At 43.8% G+C, this 13165-nt stretch overlaps 1 protein-coding gene across 1 annotated transcript in view; it reads right to left on the bottom strand.

Annotated features, from left to right (window-relative positions):
- Positions 1-1059: 1059 nt before the first annotated feature.
- nrxn1a (neurexin 1a) overlaps positions 1060-13165 on the bottom strand; it is a gene marked incomplete at its 5' end in the record, with an annotated part of 118744 nt that continues 106638 nt past the window's right edge. The window contains 2 exons of the mRNA XM_080454429.1: positions 1060-4096; positions 8918-8996. Of these exons, the coding sequence (XP_080310555.1) occupies positions 3795-4096; positions 8918-8996 (381 nt within the window). The 3' untranslated portion in view covers positions 1060-3794. The remainder of the gene's footprint in view (positions 4097-8917; positions 8997-13165) is intronic.

The following is a 13165-nucleotide window of genomic DNA, read 5'->3' as shown; positions in this document are numbered from 1 at the left end:
ACACGCGCGCGCGCGCGCGTGTGCTTACTTACACACACACACACACACACACACACACACACACACACACACACACACACACACACACACACACACACACACACACACACACACACACACACACACACACACACACACACACACACACACACACACACACACGCGCACACACACACACACACACACACACTCGGGAGAGGTTTTCATTTCACTTGGGTAATATTTTATTTACTCATTTTTAGATCTTCAAAACTATTTTTCATAATAAATTTTCCACTTTTTATGTTCATCAAAGAACTGTAACAATAAAAATAAAAGTAAATACTGTAGAAAAATTGTACATATAGAAAATAAACATGGTTAATGAACACCTATGATGTAGAATCCCATTGGTTCAGACGCCTCCTCCATTTCAGATGGCAACAGAGAAAAGAGATAAAAGGGACGGGGGGGGGGGGGAGGAGGGGTTGTCGACAAGAGAAAACAAACGGAGGTGTATAGGGCCGGGGGGGAGGGGGGGTGGGGGTAGGGTAAGGATTTTAACCACTTAAACCCCATATACGTCATTGAGCAGAGTACCCCAGGGGTTTATAATAGGCACCCTCCTTTTTTTCTCCTTTCTACACTAGATATCTTCTGAGAAAATAGCCGTCTACAAGCTTTGTAGATCAGCTATTTTCGCAGAATGTTCGCCCCCACCTCAGGGACGCTATAGGTTTCACGTGGTTAACTTTAAAAAACAAAGGACAGAGAACAGGAAGGGGATCGGGGGGAGCAAGGGTTTACCTTGAGTTAGTCTGGCCTTCTCACCTTTTGAGATTCCGTACGTAATCGGCGGTTCTCAACCTTTTCTGGACCAGGGCCCACTTGAAAGTCTTGGAAGTTAACCCATTAAGACCTGAGGCGATTCTTTAAAATGTTTTTAGAAACAGTTTTTTGAAAAAAATGCAAAAAACTTTTTTTTCACGATTTTTAAAAAATAGCAGATTTACAAGCTCATCGCGTGGCACTCGGTGCCGCGCTATGAGCTTGTATATCTGCTATTTTTTAATAGCCAAAGAAATCTTAAAGTGACACAGATGTGTTCCAGGTCATTTTAATGATCAATCAGTTGATTGTTTAAATGTCATATCATCATTAAAATCTTAAGTGTTTTGCCAATTATTTGGGGGGGGGGGGCCTCACTTGCAATACCCTCGCGGCCCCCCCACCAGTGGTCCCCGGCCCACAGGTTGAGAACCACTGCCGTACGTACATTTTTGTCCCCTGGTTACCGTTGTCTGCCATGAGCCTGAACAAGAACGCAGCAGATATTGGTTGGTTGGTGATATTGCTTGGATGATAACCTGGAGAAACTGTCCACGGCACGACAACATGGACACCTTTATGTAACACTTTTAGACTGGCTTGGTCATAGCGGAGAACAAAGGGGCTCAGATACTGCAGTATATAGTTCATAATCTCAACGAGGTCTGACCGGAAAAACAAACAAACACAACAAACCCTCTATCTGTCTGTCTGTCTGGGGACTGGTCACGTCTTTGAGTGTACAGACAGGGCGATCAACCAATGGCACGAAGACAAAAGGAACGCGGAGAGAAAGAGAAAAGAGAGAGCGAGAGAAAAGGGGAGATAGGCCAATGAAACCAAAAGCAACGCAAATAATCTCATATAGCTGATGGCATCATGAACTGGACGTTGTTTTTTTTTCTTCTCTATCTATCTAGCAACACATGATAACATTTACTTTTTGTTCTGTTTTTTGATTTCTTTTTCCTCACTCGGGGTTTTTTGCTATAAAAGGTGGTTCGGTTAAGAGCAGGTATAGAGTGGGGGGGGGGGGGGGGGGGGGGCGTGGTCTATAGGACATCAGGCTAGAAAACAGGGCACACATCCGGTCATTGCACCCCCCGGGGTTCGCACTTGTAAGCTGCACCCCCCGCACAAACCTAGCACCTCACTGGGACTCACTGGGACACGCCACACTCCACAGCACAGCTCAGAGAGACTCAGGGCATGCAGCACACTCAGGATGTTTTGGCGCTTTTTGTTCGTCGATGAGGATTAAGTTGAGCGTCATCGGCATAGAGTAGTTATATCATTTGTTTGAATCCCACAGGTTATAAAAAACAATATAGGTGCGTATACAGGAATAACTTCAAGCCAAGGTGGTACGTTTATGATGGCGGTGCGTCGTGGCGTAACCTCTGGGGTTTTTTGTTCGACTCAGTATAAATCACATGGAGTAAGATAATTCACGTGCAATAAGTCCCCCAACCCCCCCACCGCAATCCCCCGAAGAGTTTGTAACGGCCCGAATGTTCTTTGTAAATTCATCATCGTCATTTTTCATCCTTTCATAACAATAACTGTAATGGTTCTTTTTGTCATTATTCACCATTTTGTCGTCTTCTCGTATAATCAACATCTCGAAGATATTGTGGGTATCTTAGCGTAAGAATGTATGCATGTGTTTGAGTGTGTAGAGCAGTATTTATGTGTGTGTGTGTGTGTGTGTGTGTGTGTGTGTGTGTGTGTGTGTGTGTGTGTGTGTGTGTGTGTGTGCGTGTGTGTGTGTGTGTGTGTGTGTGGGGGTGCGTGCGTGTGTGTGTGTGTGTGTGTGACACCAAAGTCAAACATGACTGGGCATCTGTACGTATAGGTAGCATTTAAAAGTCTCAAGTCTCCTCTCTGGGGAACATTTCCCTCAGTTTGTCCGACAATTCCACCTTTTTCGTTACTTATAGAGCGTCGTTAAATGCGGCTTCAGCCCTGGAACATATTGTAAAAGCACAGGGCTAACACTCAACCGTATACCTTTGCACAATTCATCTGAAACAATGCCGCCCCCCCTTTCCTAAACCCACTGGCATTTCATTGTGCTGTCAATGACTCCCACCCTGATTTCCTTGTCCAGTTTTTTGAGGGGGTGGGGGGCTACAACTGTGCTTGTTTTCCACCAGCGTTCTCTGTGTTTTGTGTCTCAGGTCTGGTCCACCGTGAAGAGAAAGGCAAGAGATTCCTGGAGGAGATCCTAGGTGCTTCGACGGACGGGATGATCTTTGTTCTGGGTGCTCTGTCTGTCTGTCTCTCTCTCTCTCTCTCTCCAGTGAAACTCTAAAACACAAGCCGGCAGTGTGCTTTTACTCAAAAAGTCTCCCCTCCACCCTTCAAACCCTCTCCATGTCCAAAAGGTTCCTTATACTGGTCGCCTTCACTGGTAACTGCTGCTGGGTTTATGTCATTTTGGACTGTTTGTATTGGTTCATAAAACAAGCCTCTCACAGAGGCTTTGGTCATTGGTTAATACTGTACAGCAAGGGGTTCTGTGCCTCGAGGGCAAGTCTGTGTGTGTGCGTGTGTGTGTATTTGTGTATTTGTGTTTGTGCTTGAAGATGTTGCATGTGTGTGCATCTGTAGGTGTGCTTGTTCTATGTGTGTGTGTGTGTGTGTGTGTGTGCGTGTGTGTGTGTGCTTGACTCTGCGTGTGTTTGTGCTTGATGTTGTGTGTGCGTGTATGAATTATGTAGGTAGGTAGACCTTCGTGTGCGTGCGTGTGCGTGTGTGTGTGTGTGTGCGTGCGTGTGTGTCTTGAGTACGGGAGAGTAAACATTAACATCAGTCAGTCAGTGTGTGTGTTTGTGTGTGTGTTTGCATGTAAATCTTTTTTTTCTCCAGAGTATATCTATGTATGTACATATACGGTATATATAAAGGTGTGTGCGTATGTGTCGGGTCTACGCAACCTTCTTCCTCCTCCCGCCTCCTCCTCTCCACCTCCTCCTCGCTCCTCCTCAGACGTAGTACTCCTTGTCCTTGTTCTTCTTGTTCTTGGAGTTCTTGGCGATGCCCAGCGGCTTGTCCTTGGCGCTGCCGTTGGGCTGCGTGGCCGAGTTGCTGATGTAGTTGCGGCTCTCGTCCACGTGGTAGGAGCCCTCGTCGCGGTTGCGGTACTTGTACATGGCGTACAGCAGGATGAGGATGCAGAGGGCGGCGGCCGCCACGATGCCCACCACCATGCCCGTGGTGCTGCTGCTCTCGCGGACCACCTCCGACGGGCCCGGGAACACCTTCACCTCCGGCAGGGGAGGGCGCGCTGCACCAACGCCAACCGGGGAGAAAATAAAAAAACAACATTAAAACACAACGTTATTTGCACGGCCGGTATACGGAAATATGTGCATATCACTCACTGCCCAAGATTTCTTTGGTATTCAAAAACAGCAGATATACAAGCTCATAGCGTGGCACTCGGTGCCGCGCTATGAGCTTGTATATCTGCTATTTTTGAAAAATCGTGAAAATGTGTGCAAATCTTTGAATATATATATTTTAAAGCAAACATTTGTAAAATATTTTGTTCCAAGGATCCCCCCCCAGAAGCAAAGATTTGAGTTATAAATGTTCGCTTTAAAAATATATATATTCAAAGATTTGCACGCATTTTCACAATTGCTTCTCAAAATAGCAGATCTACAAAGTTCATAGTGTCGCGCTATATGAGCTTGTATTTCAGCTATTTTTGAATAGCCAAAGAAATCTAAAATGACAGAGATGCATTCCCGGATTGAACACTTCCGGATCTACACCTCTACATCCCTTCAGTCTTCACAGGAAATAGATGATCTATAAGCTTGTGAGCTTGTGGAGCTGCTATTATCAAATTATTAGGATATTAGCTAACACAGACAGCAGCTATAGTCAAGAAACACAACCTGTACGTGTGAATGTACAGGTTGAAATACATTATTTCCACACGTCAACAAACTAGACGAAACTAATGTACTCGACAGTTTATTTTATTTTGTGGAGACAGAAGCGCTATCTGGAAATACCGCCAAACATACCGTTTGTTTACAGAGATTCTAATTTGGTCCGTAGCTGAAAGCAGGTTGAGTTCACTTAAGGGTCCATTTGTACGCTCCATGAGTCACAGAGCATGCATTAACCACTGAGGGTGTGACCGTGTATGTGTGTGTGTGTGTGTGTGTGTTTGCGTGTGTGTGTGTACTACATTAGTGCAAACAGTGTGCACATACACACCAGTGATGCAAGGAGTACTCACATTTTTTACTTAAGTTAAAGCATCAATACCCTATTGTAGAAATAGTCTGTTTACAAGTACCAGTCTGGTATTCAAAATGTACTTGAGTAAAAGTACAAAAGTATTAGCATCAAAATATACTTAAAGTACCAAAAGTACTCATTTCACAAGTTTACAAATGTATAAAAATCCTTTGATAATGGCAGATCTACAAGCTCGCAACAGGTTTTGAGCTTGTAGATCGGCTTTTTTCAAATTGTATAGTTTATACAATATATAGGTCTGAAATGGTTTTGCAATAATCTACAAAGTAACTAAAGATTTCAAATAATTATAGTGGAGTAAAAGTACAATATTTGCCTTTGAGATGTAGTGGAGTAAAAGCTAAATTATCGAAAATTGAAAATACTCCAGTTAAGTAAAAATACAGCAACATTTTACTTAACTCACTGAGTGCCAGAATTATTTCTGGCTATTTCTGGCCAGTGCGATTTTTAAATTTTTTTTTAAAAGTAAAAAACAAGTGCTTAGGAAGCGAGATACAGCCTTTTTCAGTTATAAGTTAAACAAGGAGTGGATGGAGCTGCAATCTTCAGATAATGATATCTTGGGTTCTGAACAAATTTTTTTTTTTTACTATTTTTTTCAAAAACACATGAAACACGTGATTGGCACGTTGCACCATAGCGGTAAAACACGTGAAACATGTGAATGGCACTCAATGAGTTAAGTACAGTACTTGAGTAAATGTACTTAGTTACTTTCCACCACTGCTGCACACAATGTGTTTCAGCTAGCGTGTGGATTAGCCTATACAGGATAGGACAAACAAGATGAAGGTATATGTCATAATATATATCAGTTCTTCCAGTATACACGTATATGCGTGGTAGCGTGCGTAGAGACATTATGGTGCACATACCGGAACGGCTAAGTACATTTAACATTAAAAACGTATCTATACTTGGCGTTATACCTGTGTTGCGCATCTACGTATAAATAAGGCATTAAATTATAAAGCATACAGTGTCCATGCCGAATACACTCATACATAATGGGGCAGATATGGGAAGGAATGTTAAATGGGAAGAAGGGGGTGGGGGGGGGGTGGCGGGGAGCAATATATCGGTTGCTGTCGGGTGGAAACCTCATTATGTCCAAATCTGTTACTTTTCAGGATTCAAATAAAAAAAAGTACCAAAAATAGCAGAGCTACAAGCTCAAAACGTGTCGCGCCACGTTTTGAGCTTGCAGATCTACAAATTGTTGCTACTTTTTGTGTGTCACTGTAATATGATGAAGTAATGTATTAATTTACGATAAAAAAAACACGCAAAGTTAAATATATGGAGATAAGAGGTTTCTGCCCAACGGCAACGGTGTGACGATGCATTCATTATACATTATATATATATGTAGATGGGGGGGGAAGGCATACGAAGAGGCCATAAATCATCATAACGATGCATTATCTTTGCATGCATTTTGCATAACATCGCACCCAGCATGGCAGAGTAGAGGCTGAAGCGCGCGGATGGTACTATTTTATTATTATCGCGCTACAGGCCCATGTAATTACAATATACATTATAGATGCCATTGTAATGAGTTGTGGGGTGTAGAGGCTGGCTTGCATGTAAACACGGGGCTAACGTTTTATCATGCTGCACTCGTGTTACGCACATAAAGTAGTATATTACGTACGCGAGGGTACGTGAGGGCTATATCCACGTTGGGGTGGATATAATGTAATCAAGTGGTTCTCAAACTTTTCCATTTCAAGGACTCCCGAAACTCTGAGAGTGTACAAAATGGAGCCAAATAAACCAGTAAGGCGCAGGCAGTATTGATTTCGTCGAAAACTATGACGTCGAAAAAATGTTCGTTTTTCACTGACAAAAACTAGATAAAAACTAGATAAAAAACTACGCTGACTAAAACTAAGACTAGATATACTGACAATTTCGCCAACAAATAAAAACGAGGTCCAGTAGAACTAAGACAAGTTATTTTATGTTTGGTGTCGGGTGTTGAAAATAGCAGATCTACAAGCTCACAAGTTGTGAGCTTGTCGATCGGCTATTTCCAGCATGCAACCAAGTGTAAAATCAGGTATTACGACGCCAACAAGGCACCGCCAAAATATTTGTTTGTCGACTAAATCAACTGTAGTTTTAGTCGACTAAAATCTTATGATATTTAGTCGACTAAAACTAGACAAAAACTAAAACATTTCAGATGACTAAAATATGACTAAAACTAAATGGAATTTTTATTCAAAAGCCTATGACTAAAACTAAATCAAAATTTGCTGTCAAAATCAACACTGGTAAGGCGGATCCATTTGGTTCCATTTGTACATCTCATCTCACGCTACAGAATCAGGGGATAGGCTCCTGATCCTGACCTATATGGGCCACATGGCTCGGAAAACCATTGCTTCCCAATGCTAACTTACTAACACAGCAGGAAGGGGAGCAGAGAAGCGAAGGAGAGAAGAAGGTTTTCTTTTCTTCCCTTTCTCTTTCTCCGACTTAACTTTTTTCCTTTCTAAAGGGCTTTTCCACTACGGGAAGCGACTGACGCGTCTGGTAATTCATTCTCAATGAGAGGGGAGCGTTCAGGTATAGGAAGGCGCCGGGCAATCTGACTGCCGTGTCGACAAGCGGGCGAGGTCCCGTGAAAGTGTCGCGTTCACGCTCGTCTCGTGCACACACACACCCGCGCCTGTCTGTCAAGAGCTGAATTGTGTTGAAACTTTCTCTCGATATGAGGAGCATATAGAAACGCGTCTATTCACAGGAGGAGCGCAGCTATAAGCGGATCCCCGCGGATAAAAGCGAGAACGGAGGCGTTGCATGTGAAAAGGCCTTTTATTCTCCCTTTGCTTTCCTCTTGTCTTATCTCACTTCCACCCTTCTTTCTTTTTTTCTTTTTTTTTGCCCCTCTCTCATGGCCTTGTGCGTCGGGAGGCGGGTGGAACGGGACCGAGTGAGAAGGCTGTAGGGAGGGAATACATGTATATTCTTTTGTAGTCGTTTGTAGTATTTGTTCTTTTTATGTTCTTTAAAAGAAAAAGGGGATTTTTCTTTTCAAGGCTATCTGTGGTTTGATGCTTGAACGGGAGAGCTTGTTGTCGTGTGTTGTCTCGACTGCCTTGTATTCGAGAAGAAAGAGAAGAGAAAAAGCAAAGGAGAGGAAGGTTGAAGGGAAGGAGCTTGAGGCAGCAAAAGGTAATGGAGGGGGGAGAAGGGGGGGGGGGGCTGAATAGAGTGCCAGGTAATGCCAGAAGACCAGAAATGTCTACCTAAGTGGAATGAAAAATTCATCGCAGCGGCAAAAAACAAACTCGCAGAGATAAGGAAAAAGCGACTTTGACAGAGTGTTTCACAAAGTGTGGCGGACACATATGGGAAGTACACATATGGGATAGTACCAGGGGGTGTGGGTTGGGGAAACGTGTTAAGTGTGTGTGTGCGTGTGTGTGTGTGTGTGTGTGTGTGTGTGTGTGTGTGTGTGTGTGTGTGTGTGTGTGTGTGTGTCCATATTCCTGTGCGGGAAATAGAACATTTCTACCACTGAGCTAAGTCAGAACAGAGGAGATAATGCGCTTTGAGCTTCAAGCAATGCCTCTTGTCAACGGCTCTAAATGTCTCAATAGAAGAGCAAGGAGACCACTGCAATTGTGCCAGTCACATGTATTAACATACTCGTTAAAACAACTAAATACGTTATTCATGCAAATGAACACTGAGGATTTTACTGTCTAAGTGAGGACATTTAGGTGATTTTCAATGCCGTACTAAAATGAACAGAATCCTGATGACGGTTCTTATCACAAACCATAAAAGCAAAGTTATGTGCGTGTCTAACCTGAGCTGGGGTCGCAGGGGTCAATGTCCTCGTCATCGCTGGGACACTCTGCCGACGCCACCAGCAGGTCATCTGTCGACTGGAGAGAGAGAGAGAAAGAGAGAGAGAGAGAGAGAGACATTAGGAATACCACACACGTACAATTCATTGTCCAGCCATTAGCTCTGATCAAATCAAACAGGTCACTTCTTTTTATAGTTATTTTCCACTTCTGTGAGCACAGAACAGCGAAGCAGTCCACCCACCACTGTTGATTTCGTCGACTAAAACTATGACGGAAAAAAAACTAAGCAATGATCACTAAAACTGTGACTAAATATATTGACAATTTCGTCAACAAATAAAAACTAGACTAACATTTTTGGGAGGGACTAGTGGAGAAGAGATCCAGTAGAACTAAGACAAGTCATCATGGGTGCGCGCGGGTGTCACAGACCGAAAATAGTTGATCTACAAGCTCACAACGCGTCGCAGCGCGACGCGTTGTGAGCTTGTAGATCGGCTATTTTCGGCATGCAGCTAAGGGAAAATCATTTTGATGCCAAAATGTTTGTCGACTAAATCAACTGTAGATTTAGTCAACAAAAATCTTATATTTAGTCAACCAAAACTAGACTAAAAGTAAAACACTTCAGACTCAAACTAAACAGAATTTTATTCAAAAGACCAAAACTAAATCAAAATTTGCTGTCGAAATCAACACTTCTGTGAGCACAGAACAGCGAAGCAGTCCACCCACCACCACCACCTCCACCACCAATACATCCCCCATCCCCTCGAATCGCCGCTAAAGATGTTCTATGTTCCTCGCCTGCAAGAATGGGCACGCGGCCAAAACATGACAGGGAGGAGGAGGAGGCGGAGGTGTAGGTTAGCAGCTGGGACCACACATGGAACGGCCACATTTATCCCCCATAACAATTAACAATTTAGGCATTTAGCAGGCGCTCTTAATCCAGAGCGACTTACAGTAAGCGAGGACAACACGAGGTAATACATCAAATGCATAGAGATAGTCATCTAGGATCATAGGTAAACCAAGAACCTATCATCAGTCTAAAGCAGTATAATATCGAAAAAATCTATAATCTGTAAATCAAAACTATACACACTATACAGTAGGATGCCAGGTCAACAAATGACCTGGCATCTGTCTACATCAGTGGTTCTCAACCAGTGGTCCGTGGACCACCAGTGGTCCTTGAGGGGGTTCCAGGTGGTCCCCAGCTAAATGATGGAGAGTTGGTAACCAAATGGATCCTTATAGATCTTTAACTCTTGAGAGAGTAAAATGAAACCAAATGGACCCTTGCGGGTCCATTTGGTTTCATTTTACGCTCTCAAGAGTAAAATTATTGTTAAACATCTGCATTGCTTCATAAAATAATTGTTATTTTGATCAATGTTTGCCTTTTATCTCTCTCCTATGATATACCAACATCAATACAGCATGGAATTGTGGACAAAATCAAACAACAAAATATTCTAACTCTTGGGTCTGAGAGTGTGGCCCTATGGGCGCCGCCTTACCCATTATCCCTAAACTTCTTTGCCATTTTTTACTATTTTGAAAAACATTTTCAAATAGTTCAACTAGCAGATCTACATCAACACGTTGTGAGCTTGTAGATTGGCTTTTTGAACTATTTGAAAATGTTTCAAAATAGTAAAAAATGGCAAAGAAGTTTAGGGATAATGGGTAAGGCGGCGCCCAGAATAGGGCCACTGTGGTCCATGGCTCAAATGCCAAATAAATAATGGACTTTGATATGAAAAGGGTTGAAAACCACTGAGTCTACATTACATGCTATCTATTCTAAATGACATTTTAGCCTTTGCATGAGCCTGCAAGACCGTCAAGGCTACGGCAAGTGCTACAGGCTAAGGTGGAGTCTGAAGAGGATACAGCGGAAGATTGGGAGTAAGCCACAACAGCCCCCCCCCCCTCCCCATTACTTTATCCTCTCTTTCACACCTTTCCATAAATTCCTCTCTGTTTGGTTGTTTATATACCAGTGGTTCTCAACCTGTGGGCCGGGGGGGGGGGGGGGGGCTACTGGTGGTGGGCCGTGAGGATACCGCAAGTGGGCCCTGAAATAATTGGCAAGATTTGAATGATAATATCAACAAAATGTGATTCATGAGATTCATTGTGATAGCGATAATACAGAACACAATCCATTGATTGATCATTCAAATTGGGCTGCTGTGTAAAGTGGTCAGATGGGTGGGCCGCCAACGCTTTCCAGATTTTCAAGCCTTTATCCAGAAAAGGTTGAGAACCACTGGTTTAAATACTGTACACGGGTGAATTCATAGAGGTGTTGCATCCCCATGCAGCGAATTTGAGCTCTGCTGCAATAGCGTTCAGGGGAAGGGGTTAAACAGAGTTCGCATTTCAAAAACAGCAGATGTACAAGCTCACAGTGAGCTTGTAGATCTGCTATTTTTTGAATAGCCAACCCCAAAAACCTATAAATGATACAGATGTTTTCCCGGTTTTAATGCGGGCTAACGGCTGACAGCGATGCCTGACAGCGAGTCCCCATGGTTCAATTCCCATAGCCGGCCAGACCTATTTTCTGCATGACACTACCCTACTCTCTCTCTCCATACAATGTAGGTATTTTGCAGACGCTCTTACCCAGAGCGACACAATAAGCAAGGTAAAGAATGCAGAATGGAATGCAGAGAGAACAGTGTAAGTGCCTCAAGAAACTACAGGATCACCAAGAACCAAGAACCTATAGCATCAGTCTAAACAATATTGGTTATACAATCAAAATAACAATCTGTACATTGAAACTACAGGATACAATGCTATTTAAATCAGTGGTTCTCAAACTTTTTCATGTCAAGGACCCCCAAATTGACACTTATAATAGCCCGTGGACCCCCATTTTATATTATATATCTTCTCTTACGGGGGCGTAAGAGAAGATTTTTTACAGCTCTAGCAGTGATTCTCAACCATTTTAATTTCAAGGACCTGCATTTCTATCTCTGGGACCCCAATTTATATTGTAAAATCAATGTCAATTTAACTCTGAGAGTGTACAAATGGAACCAAATGGACCTGTTAGGGTCCATTTGGTTCCATTTGTACACTCTCTGAGTTACAGACCCATAAGGGTCAATTTAGTTCCTAACTATCCATCATTTAGCTGGGGACCCCCTGGAACTCCCTCAAGGACCCCTGGGGGTCCCTGGACCCCAATTTGAGAACCAACCATGCCTACTACCATGTTTCCTGTATCTCTGCACTGTACCTGTCAACTACTACAGGCTCAGATAAGCCCCCCCCAAAAGAAAAGCCAGCCGCCCGGCACCACCTCCGCGGTGAGGAGACAGATCAGTCGGTCACACTGAATACCTTGTTAAGCCTTCTTACTTAAGCCCCCCTCCTCACTGCAGGGCCTTCATGGTGTTGTTAATACCGGCTCTGCCTCAACCCCCCTAACCTAAATCAACTGCCATTAATAACCTCCCAGCCATCCATCTCTTCTTCTTCATCCCTCTCTCTCTCTATCTCTCTCTCTCTCCCTCATTCTCTGTGGAGGAGGAGAGAAAAAAAAGAAAAGCGCCCTTTCTCCGCTCCATCCCTGCTCCTTCTGTTGCCATGGAAACTCTAAGTTCAGGCTGTTCAAAATGATGGGGAGTAAAGCGGACTCCGTGGGGATTCTGTGCATCGATTCACCGTTCTCCAAGCCGGAGAGAGAGAGAGAGAGAGAGAGAGAGAGAGAGAGACACGGAGAAAGATAGATAGATTTATAGATAGATAGATAACAAGGAATTTAAGACCCATGGCTTCAGGAGAAAGAGGAGGGTATAGAAGAGAGAAAGAGCAGATATTCAAGGGGAGGATTTTCAAAGTGTTTGCGGCCGAGCACTTCGGGGGGGGGGGGGGGGAGGGGGTGCGCGCTAACGAGACATTGCCCCCCCCGTCCCCGCCCCCCCGACGCAAAAGCTTCCAAAAATACGATGGCATGTGTCAGCGTGCCCATAATGCGCGCGCACGCCCGCATGCCACGTCGGGGTCTGCTGGGTGCCAGCAGTAAATTAAAATTGGATTGTGATGCATTGCAGTGGCTGTTACTAAACTCGCAGACGAAAAAGGAGAAAAAAAAAGGGGGAAAAGAGACGCAGCAGAGCCGAACGGGGAAGGAGGTCCTGGGGCAGATTATAGCGAACGGACTGGAACGAGAACCTGAACCCCATCTTACGATGGCTCGCCCGCGGTAATAATTG

This window comes from Gymnoscopelus braueri (assembly GCF_963280865.1).
Source record: "Gymnoscopelus braueri genome assembly, chromosome: 17".
NCBI classification, from domain to species: Eukaryota; Metazoa; Chordata; class Actinopteri; order Myctophiformes; family Myctophidae; genus Gymnoscopelus; species Gymnoscopelus braueri.
Note: the sequence above shows the minus strand (reverse complement) of the source record. Positions and strands in the feature narration are given on the sequence as shown.